Here is a 19,762-nt window from a genome sequence, read left to right as displayed (position 1 = left end):
GATTTGACGATTTAACTAAAAAAACTTTTTTTTTTGTTTTTTTAATTAAACCCAACATTTTTAATGAAAAAAAACATTTTTGTTATTACATATCTGCCGATTTGTGAAATTTACCAATCATCAATTATGTGGCACAGTACCAATTAAAATTAATCAAAGCCTATTTCTATGTAAGAAAAAATGTTAAATATACATAAAAAAAAACTTTTAAGATCTCTCCCAAAATATTTACCTCTTTAACCTGAAACCAGTAGAAGGAGTTTCTAGAAAAAAGTGAAAAAAATATTATAAAGTTAGTTTATTAAAAAAAAAAAGAAAAACTTTACAAAAATCCAGAATATTTAATGATTTAGCAAAAAAAAATTAACTGAAAAATAATTAATAATAAATATCAAATAGATTATAATTAAACAACTAATTAATACATAATTTAATTTTGCTAAATTATCGTTATTAATATTTAGAATTATTTTTTTATTAAAAGATTTTTTTGAATAATTTTGCTTTCTAAATAAATTTTTTTTATAAACTATAAAAAAATAAAATAAAAAAACAGTTCCAAGTTATGTCTAATGTAAAATAATTACTAATATACTTGCAAAAATTCTTAACTTACTAGATGTCAAAACTGGTTGAAAAGTTGATAGAAAAATTGATGGGAAGTTTAATATGAAGTTTACGAAAAAAAAAATTTTTTTAATGCAACTTTTTGTTGAAGTAATTTCTTAATATCTGTCATATGATCATGTAGTACAAGTGTTATCATTTTTGCAAAACTAATTTTTATTAAATTATTGTATAATTCCTTAATTTAGACAAATTTTGTTAATTTCGCAGATCGGCAGATATGTTTTTTAATAAAAAAACATCAGATTCAGGTCAGTTTGACATTTTTTTATATATATAAAATGCCAAAATGTCTTATTTTTGACTGAAATATGTCAGGTCAATAGGTCAGATTGGATATCTGACTGTAACTATTAACTAATTTGACCTGAGGTCAGGTTATTAAATTTGCTATCTGATCTGAATTTTTCAGGTCAACTCATCGGATCATCCAATCTGTCAGGTCAAATTTGGAGTTCTAGATTTACACTCTTTAGTAAAAAGTATCTGACCACTCTAAAAATTAAAAAACCATAAAAAATTTAGTAGACCCAACAATAAATTTATATTTATTTTAAAAGTTCGGCATACTGCACACTTTTTAAAAGTGTTTTTTTAGCATAATTATTAGTAAAAATTAGCAAAAATTTTTAATTTTAAAAATGGCAAAATTCTTAACTTTTTAACTAGAGCAGTTATGGCTAAATGAATATTAGAAATCAATTCTTTGACTAAAAAATAGCTTATGTTTAAAAAATCAGAAAGGTTGGACTGGTAGTTTCTTTTTAGTTAATTAACCAATAGAATTTAAACAAATCCTAAGGTAAGATTTTATATGAAAGTGAAATTTCTACCGGTAACATATCTTAATAATAGGTGAAGTTCCACTACTGTAGATCACTAAAATTTGGCAAAGATAGTGATTTTATCATTTTTATATATAAAAATTATGATCTTCAGTGGTGGATTTTTTGACAACTACCAGTCCAACCTTTCTGATTTTTTAAACATAAGCTATTTTTTAGTCAAAAAATTGATTTCTGGCATTCATTTGGCTGTAACGGCTCTAGTTAAAAAGTTAAGAATTTTGCCATTTTTAAAATTAAAAATTTCTGCCAATTTTTACTAATAATTAAGCTAAAAAAACACTTAAAAAGTGTCTCATGTCTCGAACTTTTAAAATAAATATAAATTTATTGTTGGAGTATTGTTGGGCCCACTGAATTTTTTATGATTTATTAATTTTTAGGGTGGTCAGATACTTTTTACCAGGAAGTGTACATTTATTTTACTTCTCACTCCAATTATAGTGATTACAATTTTTTATATCAATATTGATTAACAAAATATAATAATATCAGTATACAAAATTTTTATAGTATACCAATAATTTGATGTACTGATACTTTTTTTTAAAGTAGCTGTATTAATACATAGAGGTTTAACTGTAATTTATTATACTTTTATTATTATTTAATATATAAAATATATAAAAAATCTATATATAATATTTATTAACTATCTATTTTATTGATAATAACTAATTAAATGTAATTTATTAGTTTGCTATTTAATAAGTCTGAACAGGTGTTTAGGACATTTAGAATATCTAATTTAAGGTAACTCTTTATTTAATCTGACTCATAATGGTGAAGTCTAAAATCTTACGTAAATTTGTATTGCTTACTAGTTATCATTTAGCATAAATCACATAATTTTAGATATTAACTTTAATAATTATTAAACTTATTTATTTTTAATTAATTGGTTTATTTTAATTAATAAATAAATAAAAAATAAAAAAATTTGTTTTTTTTTAAAAAAAAAATATAAAACATTACAAAGATTAATAAATTAAAATTTAATTATAAATTACTAAATCTTATTATATATAAAATCCTAAAATAATATTTTAAATTAGTCCAATTAATAAAATTTTTATATATTATAAAATGGAAATAATTTAAAAATCATAAATTATAAAGATTAATATTTTATAATAAATTACAGTTATTTAAACTGTCTTAATAAAAGGAACCAAATGGTATAAAAATGTATTTTATAATTAAATAAATTTAATTTAAAAGTAAATAAACATCTTTTGATAAAATTACATTTATTAAAAATTAGTTCTATTTTACATATAGTAAATATTAAAATTAAAAATTGTTCAAAAGAATTAAAAGAATTTTTTTTTTTTTAAGTGAAAATTTCACCACTACCAACATCAATGCTTCCCAATTCAACATTATTATAAATACTACCATATTCTATCATATCATTTTCTAGTAAACTTTCAATATATTGATAATCAGGTTTTGCAAGAGTATAAATATATTGATAATTATATAAGCTCACATTTCTTACAAAAAATTCTAATTGCCTAACACTAGTAATACTTTTCAATGTTAACATTGGTCGTTTAAACTCACCATTTGAAAAAGTAGGAGTTCGTAATAATGGTGATCCTGCTCTAACTTCTATATTATCTAAATGAAGCTAAAAAATAAGATCATATTAGAAATGAATATATACATGTTTGAAAAGTTTTATTTGAATTGATTTTTACCTTTGATAAATCATCTTGATGACCTGATAAATGATCTGCCAATTTATCCATTAATGCATAAGGAGACCATTCAAGAGCATGATTAATAATGTTAATTGTATCGGATATAAACATCCATTCGTAACTAGTAATTAAATATAAAATCATTAGAAGTTACAAAAATTAAATTAAAAATAATTTATATCTTACACTTGAAAATCATTAGTTTGTAAAATAAATAATAAATCCAAAAATTTGCATGTAGCTAAAAACACATTAACAACTTCAGATGGTTGTTCAATTGGTTCTTTTTGAAGAAACATCCCAAACAGCCTAACCTAATAATCGTTAGAGATAAAAGTAATATAAGTAATCTTAAAAAAAAAATGTGAATTAAGTAAATAAGAATATTTACTAGTTCTGTAAGAATAACTGGCCAAAAATTTGATAAATGGTGGTTTGAAATTCGACACATTAATATTCGAAGAGTCAAGTAAATCTATAAAAACCAATATTTTATTATTTAAACCATTAACATTTTAAATATTTAATTGTAAATGTTTACCTCAGCATGAACTAATTCAGATAAGCTCAATTTAAATAACTCTACCAATTTCTCTTGTATAGAAGGAAGATATGGTAAATATTGATTCTCTTTACCACAATAGATTACAAAAGAAATACGTCGCAAGTTTAGTGCGCGATTTAAAGATTCTTGATCTTTACTGACAAATAATGCATTAGCGGGCGATGTTGATAAACGTCCTGTATTCAAAAACAGAGATTAATTAAATTACTTAAACATTAAGGCCTACAATTTTAAGGAAGATATATTGAACATACCTAATAATTCAGGGAATCTTTCCTTTTCTGAAGTCATGATTGTTTGCATTATAATGCGCCATTTTTTAGCAGCTCCAGGTGTCATATTAAAGAATCTATTATCAATAAAGACATCCCATATTTCTTTACGCCAAACACGGTATGCAAAAGGTAATTTAGACATTTCACAAATCATATTTAATATGACATTTGATATGCCAGTACTATAAATAATATTACTTAATATTAACAATAATCCATTGTTTTGATATGAAGTGAGAAATTTCAACAAACTCACCCAGAACGATTTTTCAATACAGGAACAATTATATAATACATCATATTCGTAAAGAGAGAAACAATTCGATCTTGATCAATTAACAATCGTTTAATATTTGGAACCACGACTGTAGCAAGGTAATGGTTTACCTTATAAAAATCACAATGTGTAAACGTAAAACGAACAGATGCATATAAGTAAAATAAAAAATAAACATTATTTACTTGATCGATTAAAATTCCTTCCTTAGATTTTGAAATGACCTTTTTATCATCCGAAATCAAATTAGATGAACTTCCAAGTTCTGATTCTCTTTCATTGGTAACTACAAATTAGTAAATGGGTTATTCTTTAATAAAAAAAGATTATATAAATAAAATACTCCTGAAAATATAGTAGTTACCTTCTACACTTTCATCTTCACCATCTATAACTACTGATCTCCTTAGCCATATTCCTTGGTCAAATGAACGACCTGAGATCAATATGCAATAATCCACAATACGTTGATATACATCCTAATAAAGATAACAACATATATTGAGTAACAAATCTGGGGAAAATGAATATTAATTAATATTATTTGTACCTGCATGTCTCGTCGAACTTTTTTATCTTCAAAATAAATTGTAGAGCATAACTTGTCCGATAATTTATGAATAAACCTGATGGTTGAAAAGTGGAAAATGAGAAATAATATTACAATTAAACGATCTATAATTTCATTATATATACCTAAGAAGTACAGGAAACAAATATTTGTACGATGAAGCTTGTGCAATATAATCTTTAACATATGCTAAACATTGAGGCCAGACCTCGATCAGAGGTTGAGAAAGTTCTAAAGTATCGCAGTAAACTTCTAAAAACCGCAGGATTACAATATCGGACCTATGAAAATAGAATAAGTTTGTAAAGTATAATAAAGTTTCACTTGCAATTATTGAATTATTAAAAACGAATGGATATAATCGATATACTTACATCTTGTTTGCCTTAGATCCTGATTTTTTTACGCGGGAATTTTGTGTACCCTGCGCTCGCCCACGAGCGCTAATCAACAAAGTAGTAATGACCTTTTGATGAGATAAACCCGGAATTGCCTTCATTACATCTATAGCGGTATTTTCAACACCTTTGTTTAGCATCTAAATAGATGATAAAATTAATTTGTTATCATTAAATGATTAATTCAGATAATTGAATTAAACTTTTAATTAATATTATACCTCTTGACTAGAATTAATGTTGGGATTTTCAATATACCAAAGTTCTGCAAATGCCTCAATAAGTTCTGCATGGGCATTTTTGTGTAATTTATCTAAAAGCTTCATGATTCTTCTTTGAGTTCTATCTCTCGTATTAGATAATGTTATCGAAAATGGATCAGTCCCAACTTTAGATGGACGATATGGTGAGTAAGCATTCGTAAAGAGAGACCATATATCTAAAATTATGGGAACAATATCCGGAAAAACAAAGTAAAGTATATAATCGCGAGGCTGTAAAAATAAAAATAGTAAGTTTTTTTTATCATAATAAGTGATAATTTAAAATTACGTTACCTTTTGTTCTGACGAAGTTTGTTCGGTATGACTTGTATCTGATGAAAACAGACCAAAACCAAGTCCAATGGATGATTCATATGCCTTGGAGCTAGTTGAAGAGCTATCTCTTGCATTAGCCAAGCCTCCATCCTTTAAACAAAACATAACTACTTTCTCAAATCCATTAAGTAAAGTAATAATATCCCATTCAGACATTGTTAGATCACCTGATCTTTTGTTATAATGATTATACATTTCGGTTTTCCACCGACTTAATTGTTCACAAATACATTGGATTAGTGGAACCAATATAGAATTAAATGAATATCTGAAATAGGGCAAAGATGTCACAATGAAATGCATCCACTGTTGCATGAGAGGACGGTTGGAATGTATCGATAAGGCATCACGTAGAACCTTAATCAAAGAACGCGATGATCCTGCTGTACGGAAACTTCTCATATTTTTTTTTGCATCTGGTTCCTCATTTGATGATAAATTATCATGGCTAGACGCATCAGTATAAACAGAATTTTTTTTGGAGCTTTCATTAACAGCTCCTACATTGGGAATGGTAACACATAACAAATGTATAAGTTTCGATTGTAAATCTAACTTCTTCGAATATATGCAGAACAGAATTTTTCGCAATAATCCATCATGTACCAAATGAACCAAATCATTGTCGACATACTTAGGCTTTGAAATTAAATGATTAAGAAAGTCCATTGCATGCATATGAATATATTCATTTAATACATTCATAGAAGATAGTGTATTTGGTACTTCGGATTCCATATATAATAAAGAAGTCTTAACAAAAAATTCACTATATGTTATTGCCTTTACGACTTCATTCTCTTCCTCTAAAAGCCAATTACACGATTTTGCCAAATCAGGCTTTATATTGTTTCTTCGTATTGCTTTCAAAAAACTATCTCCACCAACACGACAAATCGCTGACAATGACTCAAATACATAATCAACTTGAGCCTGATTAAATGGTCTTTCATAATTAAGGAGTTGAAATGTTTCGACACCAATTATTATCTCAGCCTTTCGTCTCGTAATTGAGGAATCACAGAGAATTTTTATAATTGGCTCCAAGATCCTCGTGTACGATTTCTTATTACATCGTAACCATGTCTCGCCCGCACGACGATTAGTCGGATTTTCATCACGTAAATTATCAAGCATCAAAAACATTGGCTGCGAAAACTGTAAATCTGTATCATTAAAATCCTCTGAGAGTCTCCAAAAAGTTCCAAATCGTTCAAAGTTAGATAACCGTGCAGAAGGATCTTTTTGTATAAGATACTCAGAAATTACAGCTTCTACGTAGTTTGCTTGAGATAAATCTTTTAAACACCAAATTAATTGAACAGCTCGTAAGTGTAAAGCCGCTTTATTAGGTGCTAAAAATGACCACAAAGTATCTACAATTACACGAATTTGTTGTTTTGAGTCAATAAGACTAGGAGATATAAGTCGCAGGTCAATTATAATATGCAGAATGGTCGAAAGTGCAGAATTAATAATTTCGAAATTATTGACCATGTGACAACATTTCAATAGCGAAAAAACCCATTCACCAGTGAATAATTTCGATACTGATTCTTCATAATCTTCGAAAGTGTTTTCTAATGAATGAAGTCGCATTGAAATTGCTTTTAAAAGACCACAGCTGCGATCCATAATAACAACCAGTTGATCGGAAGTAATGTTCTCATTTTTGACGAGAATAGCTTTGGTGATTACGTTGTGCAAGAATCCTTGAACAGCATTCAGTAATTCTTCGATTAAATGTCGTCCCCGAATACCGTTGAACTGCTTATTTACAATATTTTCACTCAATCTTTCACTTCCATAGAGATAGCAATCATTTATATATTTCAAAGCATCCATTCCTGTATAAAATTCAACTCCTGATTGTGACATTTGCATAGTCCCTTCATTTACAGAATCCGTTTCAACATGAGTTAACTGAGATTTGGTTGAAGATGCTTTGCTTGAAACTTGTGTATTTTCTTGAGATTCTTCCCTAATTGAAGGTTCAAAATAACTAAAAACATTACTAGGAATTTTTTGTAATAAATCCAACGATAATAGTAAGGCAGATTCTATTTGTGAAATCCGATTGCTGAAATCTGTTTCAATTGCAAACATCTATAAAATATTAAGAAAATAAAGGTTAAGGAAAGCTATTCGAACTTAAAGAAAATTTATACTGAAGTGTTCACCTGAAGTTTACAAAGTAAAGCGATCATAAAAAGTGGCATATGTATTTGTTCGATCTCATCCTCGTGCATTCGAAAAGAATTTAGTACGAAATCAACCAAATCTAACGCCTGGAGTAATGAATAATATATTAACATCAAATACACTCTTAAATGTGTTCTAATAGATGTTAATGCTAACCGAAGTGTCTAATCCATCCTGAGCAGAAAATCGATCTTGGACAAGACCATATAGTTTCATCCAAATTAAATATGGTTCAATCATTTCCAGAAACATATTGGCTGTTTGTAGTAACTTTTTAAATTATATGAAAGAAATTATTTTAGAAACCTAATCACATGTAAATAAATGATCAAAAATTGACATACTTCAACACCGAATTCGGATTTATCCACGTGATTTTTAAGTGACCATAAAACGTCAATAAGTATTTCTTGTACTATAGGTTGTCCAATTTCCCATTTATCCATCAAAGATATCAAAATTTTATATGGCCGTTGTGCGGTGGCTAAATCATTTGTATCCAAAAAAAACAAGCTCTATATTTAAATAATAACGAAATAAATATTAATAAATTCAATTATGCCACGCACGTCCGCATTATAATAATAATAATAATAATAATAATAATAAAATAATGAAACCGAGCCTATATAACCCTACTTAAGTTATATATTTTAGAATAATTAAATTAATTGTATACCCTCAACGCAGAAACAATGGCACTTTTGCCATATTCATGAAAATGTTCAATTTGTTGCTCTAGATGTTCATCGGGACCTAAAAGCCACGCATAAAGCCTTCGATTAAGAGACATATCTTTCCGTAAAACAACTGCCGAAGCAGATTTCATTAATAACGTAAGATCATCTTGTTGTATGATTCTTTGTAAAAATAAAATAAATAGAATGATATAAGTTTACTATTACGAATTATTCTAATATATATACAAGTCACATACTCTCCAAAATCTTTAACTTTTAAAGGAAAGCTTATAACTAATAAGTCAAGAATAGCTCGTTGAACTAAAACATGATCGTCTTCCAAAGTTGCTGAAAATGCTCGCACCATAATTCCAATATCATCACCCAACATTACTGCTACATCTTGAAAATCCAAAATTCGTAAAGGATGATACATATAATTTATAAAAAAAAGTTATGAATGGCTTTGCAAATCAAAAACTATAATGGAGAATTCATAAATAAACATTCTTAAACAGAAAACCTTCTTTAGATGTAATCTTTGGCATTCGTCGAGATAAATAATTTAATGCTGGAGTCCGTAAAGCTGGTGATGTTATCAATATAAGCCACATACTCTGCAGAAAATATGATTGTTCTACAATTCCAGATAGATAATCCAAAAGAGATAAAACCTAAAAAAGTCAAATAATAAGATAAGATATAATAAATTCGTATAAAATAAAAACAATAAACAACTTACTTTATCAAAAAATTCGCCTCCTTCTTCTTCTAGGCCAGGTAATAAAGCTGATATAAATGCTTTCATCACAGGTCTTAATCGATCTCGTAAAGGAAAGAATTTTTCATATAAAGCTAATAATTGGGGCTAAATCATTAAATTAAACAAAATTAATATAATATTTTAACAAATTCAATATCACATTACAATATGACAATTCAACTTACTTTGACATTCATGGCAGCATATTGAAGGAAAGGAAATAATCCTTGACAATAAATAGGTAAATCGTCTGCTAATTGTTCGATCTATTCATTAATGTTATTAATTTCTTTGCATCCAAAGATCAAATTTTATCAGATTTACGGAGCACTCAAATTAAAACAGATCAACTTACTCCAATACTATCAAAAATATAACCGTAAACTTCTAATGCTTTTTGATGCACACCAGGTGGTAATGCTGGATTTAATGATTGTGCTAGTCTTTTACCGACAATTAACTTTTTAGGTATTACGGGAAATTGGGGATAAGCTTGAAATGCCTAAAAAAAGTTTAATAGTAGAGTGAACGGGACGAAAAATAAAAAGCTACAATCGAGAAGGTGCGTTAATTCAAGTTTTAATTACCTTTAAAAGCTTTCCCAAGAAAGCTATGAAATCGGCCCATTCATTGACCTCCCTATCAAAGGATTGTAGTATTCTCTCTACCTGCTGTACATATTTTTTATAACGTGAATCTTTGCGATACTTTTCTAATTCTTGCATTTTAAGTTATAAAGGTAAATTAAAAGTTTTGCTATGGGAAAAATAGACAAATCGATATTTAAACACTGGTTAACATAGCTGTTAACATCATCATTCATCATTGCAGCAAGACACTTAGAATACTAATTTATATTATGCAACTTAAATCAAATATGACATCTATCACCTATACAATGCTTAGAAAGTACAGCCATGCAGAAGATCATGTTGTACTTAAATATATAAGCATTTAAATGCTACACAAGCTATTTTTGAAGTTATCGACTTTTTTAATAACCGATCAAAAAAACGAAATTTAATACCCATAATGTTAAAATCGAAATTGATTATCAATCCCATCTAGCAGTTTTCCGGATAATTCGGAAATTCTTTCGGAAAAACATGATATGATTGTCCGTAAGGTTAACAATTTAAGGTATTTCAGCTGATCTTACATGATTCTCGGATCGCATAGAGTTTACTACAATTCACTTCTATATTTTTGTAAATATTTAAATTAATCAAAAAAATTTTTTTTCTTTTGATTGCGGGTCAATTCAAACTATTTAATTTAATAATAAAATGTCTACCTGGCCGAGTAATAATACTCTTGATACTGATATTGCAACACTAACAAGTTTTGAGTTTGAAAGACCTTTTGAACAAGATAACGAAAACGTAATTTCTAAATTATTTCAGCGTGTAAAGAGTTCGTTTAGTACTTCGTCGACAAATTCTGTTTCAGTAAATTCTGTTTCAGTACTTTCGTCGAACACCACAAATTCCTCTGAGATTTTAGAAAATAGTTCACTAAATTCTCTTCCTCAAACGTCTAATTTTAAACCTCTAAATTCCAAAGTCCCGCTACCTGACAAAGAAAATAAAGGATTTGAACCTGCTCCTTCCGTTGTTTCTTTAGAATCTTCTTCTGGTAATACCCCGCCGGAGCCTGAGATTAGTGCTCAAGAACACACAAACATTAACGGGAATGAAAATAGTATAGCAGGAAATGCTCAACATCAAAATAATGATGGACATTATTTACTTCAACACCGTACAAAAGACGTTTCAGATACAAGATCAATTAGTTCAGTACAAACTATTGCATCATCGATTGGAAATAGTTATTATAGTAAGGTTATTCGAAGATTGCGTGGTGAGGGAGTTAATAAAGATTATTGGATGGCTGATGACACTTGTAGAGAATGTTATGATTGTAAAGCAACATTTACAATGCTTCGAAGAAAGCACCACTGTCGTATTTGTGGTAATTATTAAATTTTCTATATTTATAAACATTTAATGCTTTACTAACACTAAAAATTAATGTACTACGAAAAGGTCAGATTTTTTGTTCAAAATGTGCATCAAATTTGATTCCTGGTGGAAATTTTAGTCATGAAGGGTTGATGCGTGTTTGCAATTTCTGTCTTAAGTTTATGATGAGAGAATATGGTGAAGATTTTGGGGTAAATAATGGACAAGGAATGTCAGAGAAAAATGATTTCAATAATTCCGTAACTCAAAGACAGATCCATAATTCATCCTTATTACCAGATAATCATAATATCATTTCGACAAATATGTTGACCCCAGAGATTCAATACACAATGCCAAGTCCAAATCCTTATGGACTGTTACAAAACCAACCAATACCCCGTGCCCCCTCTCCAGACAGACTTTCATTGAATGATGGTATAAAAAAGATGTTATCCGCTGGTTCTTCATTTTTCATGGCAAGATCAAGGTCAAATACTATAACAGTAGAAGACAACGGTACATCATCTCCTGCTCCTTTTAGGCGTAGTCTTACTGAGGAGGATAAAGTTACACCGGCAGTAAATCCCGAAGCTATTTTAGATCCAGAAATCGCTCCTTTTATGAGTGACGAAGACGACGATGGAAATTATGATTTTTCGCAAAACGTTCTAACATTTTCACATGCAAATGGTGAATCAGCTACTCCAACGCCAGCAGTATCAGAATATGCTGGTAGTGATGACGAATCAGAGTATAGTGTTAAAACTTCACACGGGATTAAACCATTTCAAAAGGGACAAAGAGCGGAAGATATTCGTGCTCATTTCGTTAAAAATTCATCATCAAGGCGAAGAAGCATTACAAGACCGAATCGAGTCAATAGGAGAAGCGGTTTGCTTAGACAAATTAACACTAATATTATGCTACCAAGTGATATTTCGATTGTACCTTCTCCAATAGAGCAAAGACCATCGTCACCATTTAGTACTTGTCATTCGAGATCACCTTCTGTGCCAATAAAACCAGAAATTAATCCTGCTTCTCTTGATCATATGAGAAGGTTATTACGTCAATGTCTTCTGGAGTCTAAAATTAATCTATCTGATGGTTGGGAGGATGTTATAATGAAATTAATGATGAAAGTTTCTGATAACTTAAACCCAAATATTCGTAATGGTGATGAAATCGATATTCGTCACTATGTAAAGATTAAAAAAATACCTGGGGGAGTTCCTCAAGATTCAGAGTATGTGCATGGAGTTGTATGTACAAAGAATTTAGCACATAAAAAAATGAGACGAACGCTTGACAACCCTCGTGTACTCATTCTAACATTTGCATTAGAATATCATAGAATTGAAAATCAACTAATGTCAATACAACCAGTAATGGATCAAGAAGAACAACATTTGAAAATTTTAGTAGATCGTATTGCTGCATATCGCCCACAGTTAGTTTTGGTCGAAAAAACCGTTGCTAGATTGGCATTACAATTTTTATTAGAAAAAAATATAGCTGTTGCTCTTAATGTCAAATCTTCAGTTATTGAAGCAGTTGCGCGCTGTACAAGAGCTGATGTTATTCCTTCAATTGATAAATTAGCATTAGAACCTAAATTAGGAAAATGCGGTACTTTTTCTGTAAAAACTTTTGTCCATCAACTTATTCCAAATAGAAGGAGGACATATTTATTTTTCGAGAATTGTCCGCGTGAACTTGGGTGTACTATTGTTTTAAGGGGAGGTGATGTAAGTACTCTTGGGAAAATAAAACGAATAACGGATCTTATGGTATTTGTTGTATATAATCTCAAATTGGAGACTGCTCTAATAGCAAGTCAATTTGCCAAGACTCCTTCTATAATACCAGAAGATAAAGTAATAGATTATTATGAAAAGATTATGTCAGATATGACAGATAATGGTATTAATAATGCTCAGACAACGGATGATATGCCTTATGAGACCACCATTTTGTCTGTATCACCGTTTGTCAAATTTTCAGCCCCTTACTTGCTTTTAAGAATGAGGCAAGCAGAACGTAGACTTACAGAATTAAGACAAAAGCGAACCGGATGGCCTTCTGGATCATTTAAAGATGGCGAGAAATCGCACTCATCATTGTCATCTGCAGTTGGTGTTCTTTCAGGCATTTTGCGTACTCCTGAACAAGTTTGTGCCGATGGCGAATTTGAAGAAGCTATTAATGACTATGATAATCAGAAGCGTGCATGGGAGAATTATGCATATAATAAGGTTGTTAGTCCTTATGCTCATCAAAACATTACTGTATTATCTTCTAAATTTTGTACGGTAACTATTGAAACGCCGTGCATTGGACCAGATACATTGGTAATGGAATACTACAGAGATTCTGATCGAACGTTAGGAAAATATATTGAGGAAATTTGTTCAAGATCAACATATCTCTGTCGTACATGTGATAGACCATTAATAATGCATGTCCATAGTTTTTGTCATGGTAACGCACGTATAACTGTTACAATCGAGAAATATTCTTGTCCAGTTCAAAACATGGAACATAACATTTTAATGTGGAGTTATTGTAAAAAATGTGAGAAAGCAACGCAGTGTACTCAAATGACTGAAAATACTTGGAAATATTCTTTTGGTAAATATTTGGAACTATCATTTTACCAAACTGAATTAAAAAGTAAAATGGAAGGTTGTACACATGCTATTTTTCAAGATCATCTTTGGTACTTTGGTTTTAATAATTTAACCGTTAAATTTGAATATGAATCAATTGAGCTTTTAGAAGTATACGTTCCTCCCATGCAACTTTATACTAAGCCTGAAGTTCATATAAAATTGAAAAATCACGATCTTGATACAATTCGTCAAAAAATCACAAATTATTGGGATTCTGTGACAGATCGCATTAAAAGTTTTAATTATGATATTGTTCAAGAAGACAAAGTTGAAGGATGTAAGCAAGATTTACTTGAAATGTCTCGTCGAGTAGTCACAGAGAAAAAGAATATGCTTACGAAACTTCAACAAACGTATGTAAACAGCACACCTGATGATACTTTGGCATTAAACAATGTTATCTATTTGTTACAAGAGAAAGTTTTGATTTGGGATAAGGATTTCAATGATATTGCCAGACAATATTTCCCTCGTTTAACTGCAAGACAGATAAAACGTTTTTTTTTGGACAATCATGATGCGATAACTTTAGGAAGGGGACATTCCGGATCACATTTGAATGATTTGCCTTTAATTAATATGGACCTTGATGATGATTTAAATACTGCGAGAATAGAAGATGAAGTTATTGGACCTACCATACTTCCTAAATTAGGCAGTTCACCAACCGCTGATGCTATTCTTAATGAATTAAAGGATATTGAATTTTATCATGAGGGAGAAATTGAAAGTTTAGAAAAAGAGATCGAGAATGCTTCACAAATGTCATTGTTTCCTTTTATGGATCCTAAGGTTTCAAGAAGATTGTCTATGAAATGGATGAAAGAATCCAAAGAAGGGCAAAGACCAAGATCAGCGACTCGAGTAACTACTGATTCTTTATTTCCAATAATAACGGATAAACAAGAAGAATGTTCAACTTCCGAACTTACGACTGAACCAGAGATACCAATTATAATACCATCAACTATTAAACCAATAAAGTTACCTTCCTCGCATGGATTTCCTTCATTTGAAAATCCAAATGATTCTGGGACTCAAAATAATTATCGTACACCTATTCATTCATCATCACCTCGAATACGTTTATCACATGTATCAGAAAAGGAAAAAGAAAAAGAGCCTCGACCATCTAATAAACTTGAACGTCCTTTAAAATCAAGTAAAACCCTGAATGTTCCTTCTACATCTAGAAGGCGTATTATTCCAAGAACAACTCCAGTTGAGAGTATTGAAAGTAGGAACCGTAAATTTCCTACTCTTCACAAGCCAAAACGCAAGCCTAAGGTTATCTCAACAAAATCAAAAATCGAAGTTTTTAACAATAGGGAAGCTGCAGCAGAGGAATCTGATGAGGAGTTTGAAGGAAGAGAAGAAAATAATTACAATCAAGAAAATGAAGAAATCCGCATATTTTCTTTAAATAGTACGGATGAATTCGATGAATCACTTGGAAATGAAGAAAATTTTCCAATGTTGGGTCGTAACTCGTCGAATGAATCATATATTTATCACTCAGCATTGACATTTTTAGGTCAAGAATTTACTGAACCAATTGCCCCAGTAGCGGAAAATTCTACTAAAAAGTATTTACTTCCTGATTATCAAGGAAATAAAGTGATTAGATCACTTACAAACTTCTGGACAGACAAGAAGAATTTAAAACCCTTGGATTATCCCTTGTAAGAATAATGATATTCTATTCTTTTTTTTTGCGCTTATTTCGTTGCTAAACTTAATAAAACATTTATCTCATGTAGAAATTCTACCGAGCACGTCTTTCCTGATTCTCCAATCATTGTGAGAGAAGATGAACCTAGTTCAATAATTGCCTTTGCATTAAAGTATGTTATCTTGCTTAATTCTAGATTTATTTTATATATGTCTATTGTTAATAAAATTTTCAAATAAAAGTTCTAATGAATACCTTGAGGAATTAAAAACTATGCAACAATCAAATCATAATGCCGAAGTTGCTTTTATGCCGGAAGATGATCGGTATGGAACTATTAAAAGTTCTAATTGGACTATGTTAGATTCTGAAGAAGGTGGTGATGTTGAGGATAGCCCCATCTCACACATGAAATATCGTAAGTTAAATGATTAGTCTATTAGTTATTATTCTTCTTGATTAAAACAATTTTTAACCCGATTTGTAGAATTTTTGGGTGATTCAACGCAATTTTTCTGTAAGATATTTTGTGCTGAACAATTTGATAATCTCAGGCGTAGTTGTGGTTGTGGACATACTTATATACAATCACTAGCACGATGTGTAAAATGGGATTCATCTGGGGGCAAATCTGGATCAGCTTTTCTAAAAACTCGAGGTACTTTATATGTTAAAAAGAATAATTAAAAAGTAGTAATACTTATTTACTCAACCAAAATTTTCCATTTCCCTTAGATGATCGATTGGTTATGAAACAAATGTCTCGTAATGAAGTTGATGCATTCTTGAAATTTGCTCCAAAATATTTCGAATATATGTCAAGAGCTTTAGTCACTGTAAATGTTTTTTATTTTGTTTATCCGTCCTTTGCACAAATTCTAATATAATTATTTGCATTTATAGTTACCAACAGTATTAGCAAAAATATTTGGTTTTTATCGTATCGGCTTTAGGAACGAACACTCAGGAAAGAGTATGAAAATAGATGTTATTGTGATGGAAAATCTTTTCTACGAACGCAAAGTATCAAAGGTAAGATACGATTGAATTTCTTTATATAATAATTAGTGCAAGTTTAATTTTAACTGTTTTTGGCACTAGATTTTTGACTTGAAAGGTTCTATGCGTAATCGACATGTTCAAAGTACTGGGAAACAAAATGAAGTCTTATTGGATGAAAATTTACTTGAATGTAAAAATTATATTATATGTTTTAATTTCTCATTGGTAATTTATAATCATTAATTAATAAACCTTTTTATTCTTTAGTAATGAATGAGAAACCTCTTTATTTACGAGAACATTCCAAAAAACTCTTAACTGAATCACTATTCAATGATACACTTTTCTTAGGTAGACATAATGTTATGGACTATTCCTTATTAGTAGGATTTGATGAAGAAAAACAGGAATTAATTGTTGGAATAGTTGGTATATATTAAAATATATATATTAATATTTTTTAATACCTATTATTAATTATAATCAATACTAACTTTTTATTTTTCAGATTTTATTCGAACATTTACATTGGATAAAAAATTGGAGAGTTGGGTAAAGGAAACAGGTTTTTTGGGCGGTGGTGGAAAAGAACCTACAATTGTATCACCACGTCAGTATAAAAATAGATTTAGAGAAGCCATGGATAGGTAAATATTTTTATAATTATTTGGAATTAGAGTTATATAATATTTATTTATTTATTTATTTTTTGCTAGGTATTTTCTTATGGTACCTGACAGATGGATTGCGTACCAAGGACAAAGAAAAGCTCCAGCTATTCTTTAATGTAAATAATAAGATTAAAATTGAATAGTATAAAAAAGGAAACATATATGTAATTTATTTCATATATTATTTTTAATTACATATAGAATTGATTTATAATTTATTGCATATTAATAATAATGCAAACATTAGTAGAATAACATTACATTTTTCTATTTTTCAATTTCTAAATATTAAGATTTAGAAATTTATTTATAAAAGACATTATAAATTCCTTTTTAAGATTTATTTAAATTATTTAAAATATTTGTATATATTTAATTGTTTTTTATTTAGGATTATAAATAATTTGTGTATTTAAAAAATACAAAAAATATAAATAAATAATTAGAACTAAATCAATATAGGATTAATAATCAATATATATAATCTTTATTTTTTTTTGTTATTATATAAAATTAATAAAAAAAATAAACAATTCACTGTAATTTTTTTAATTTTTTTAATTATATATACTGCTTAAATTATTTTGAACTGCTGTAATTCAGTCAGACCTCCATATAATCATCCTTTATATAAAAATACCTCCTTATAAATACCAAAATTCCAAATTCAATTATAGCATCTCAAATTTTTTGACAGTAAACTATATAGTAAATTGAATGATTTATAGCATTTCAAATTATATTTATAACATCCAAAATAATTTGGATAGTCGTGAAGAAGCATATCGAACGTTTTATTTTACTTGGATGTGATGTAATGTGAAATATACAGTACACGTATATTATAAGACCACTTTACAATTCAAAGTTTATATAACGTAAAAAAATTATTTTCCAAAATAAATAGCAGACACGAAAATTAATTTCGTTATAATTTATTATAAGTATTTTTTTTTAAGAGCGTGAACTCAATTCTTTTTTTTGTTTTTTTAAAAAAATTGATTAAATATTGTCAACTTTTTTCTCGTAAAAAAGCGAATAATAATATATAATAACTAAATAAATATAAACAAAAGTGAAAATGTCTAAAATGCAAATTAAATGCTACTGTACATTATTTTGAAATCCTCAAAAGTAAACTTGTCTTTTATCAACCTTAATAATTTCAACCAAAGTATCCTGGGAATCACGACAATCATTGACAACAAATCTAAATGGTCTGGGTTTAGTGATTGTAGTGGAAGTGAAGTCTGTTATAGAAGTAGGATTTGTGGTAGGAGTAGTATTTGTAGTACTTGTACTCTGCGTACTTGTAGAAGGTATACCAATTTCTTCATCAATAGTATCAATAGTAGTAAAATAATTCATAATACTCAAATCACTCCAACGAGATTTTTTCGGAGAAGGGATCGATGAAGTAACTGAATCAACTGAATTCATACCTACATTATCATCAGTATTTTTAGGAGGTTTACTGCTAAAACCAAATTTTCTTGACCAATTACTCCATCTTTTAACAGTACGTTTACGTTCTCGTTCCTTTAAATAATCTCTTCACCTTGTCCATCTATTCTCTCCTTATTTTCTATCGCTTTATTTTCTTGTATCTATTAACGTTTCTAATTCAGAGTAACGACCTTCTTTTTTAACACTTTTGTTAATTTTAATTTATCTAAATAATAAGTATCAAGATAATAATCTTTTAATAAATATTCTAAGATTTGTAAACGATCTTCCAAACTTGTTCCTTCAGGACGATCACTAACATTTTTACCAAATGGGATACCAGCAGAAGAACATATTTATCAGCTAAATGTTGTTTAAAACTTCTACGACAATTCCAACATCTAAATATAATTTTTTGAAGTATACCCAAAGTTCAACTTTTGACATACCAAATAATGCTATATAAACGGTTACAATAAAACCGTAAAACCCACCCAAATTAGAAACAAGAGATATGGTTTGATATTCATACTTTTCAATTTCTGTACGAAAATAATGAGAATTTTTTGGTACTATTACAAGTTGAGTCTCATCCGATGATTGTCTTCTTAATGGTATTGAACAAGTATCAACTTTAATTTCCATCGAAAATACATCTGGACGTATATCTAATTGACCCATTAAATTAGTACTAAAAACTCTATGAATTAAAATTGAATATTCAATTACCTGTAATTATTGGAACACTATTATATTCAACGAATTTAGTTTCAAGAGAACAAACGTTCATGTTCAACAGTTTGAAGATCATCAAAATATACAGTATA

The 19,762-nt window shown here is 28.9% G+C and overlaps 3 protein-coding genes across 3 annotated transcripts; 1 reads left to right on the top strand and 2 right to left on the bottom strand.

The window, feature by feature from the left end:
- Positions 1–2,805: 2,805 nt before the first annotated feature.
- On the bottom strand, positions 2,806–10,233 carry OCT59_021527 (uncharacterized protein; the record flags this gene model as incomplete). The annotated part of the gene is made up of 24 exons (XM_025315818.2): positions 2,806–3,105; positions 3,176–3,299; positions 3,365–3,492; positions 3,570–3,653; positions 3,720–3,919; positions 3,998–4,200; positions 4,275–4,405; positions 4,481–4,581; positions 4,660–4,774; positions 4,846–4,921; positions 4,992–5,147; positions 5,241–5,404; positions 5,486–5,758; positions 5,822–7,969; positions 8,044–8,151; positions 8,222–8,335; positions 8,410–8,580; positions 8,745–8,925; positions 9,003–9,147; positions 9,269–9,419; positions 9,488–9,613; positions 9,694–9,774; positions 9,864–10,010; positions 10,096–10,233. 24 exons carry the CDS (start codon positions 10,231–10,233, stop codon positions 2,806–2,808), a joined length of 5,565 nt encoding a protein of 1,854 aa, XP_025182041.1.
- Positions 10,234–10,794: 561 nt separating this feature from the next.
- OCT59_021526 (uncharacterized protein) lies at positions 10,795–17,609 on the top strand (the record flags this gene model as incomplete). Its single annotated transcript, XM_025315817.2, has 11 exons — positions 10,795–11,479; positions 11,554–15,826; positions 15,905–15,988; positions 16,059–16,234; positions 16,304–16,474; positions 16,552–16,652; positions 16,720–16,848; positions 16,918–17,008; positions 17,086–17,247; positions 17,327–17,465; positions 17,535–17,609. The coding sequence occupies 11 exons, from the start codon at positions 10,795–10,797 to the stop codon at positions 17,602–17,604; spliced, it is 6,081 nt and encodes a 2,026-aa protein (XP_025182040.1). The 3' UTR covers positions 17,605–17,609.
- Positions 17,610–18,617: 1,008 nt separating this feature from the next.
- On the bottom strand, positions 18,618–19,725 carry OCT59_021525 (uncharacterized protein; the record flags this gene model as incomplete). The annotated part of the gene is made up of 3 exons (XM_066146586.1): positions 18,618–19,028; positions 19,362–19,603; positions 19,665–19,725. 3 exons carry the CDS (start codon positions 19,723–19,725, stop codon positions 18,618–18,620), a joined length of 714 nt encoding a protein of 237 aa, XP_066005707.1.
- Between the last annotated feature and the right edge of the window lie 37 nt (positions 19,726–19,762).

The sequence above is a fragment of the Rhizophagus irregularis genome, chromosome 30 (genome assembly GCF_026210795.1).
Source record: "Rhizophagus irregularis chromosome 30, complete sequence".
Classification (NCBI taxonomy): Eukaryota; Fungi; Glomeromycota; class Glomeromycetes; order Glomerales; family Glomeraceae; genus Rhizophagus; species Rhizophagus irregularis.
This window is presented reverse-complemented; position numbering and strand designations above follow the sequence as displayed.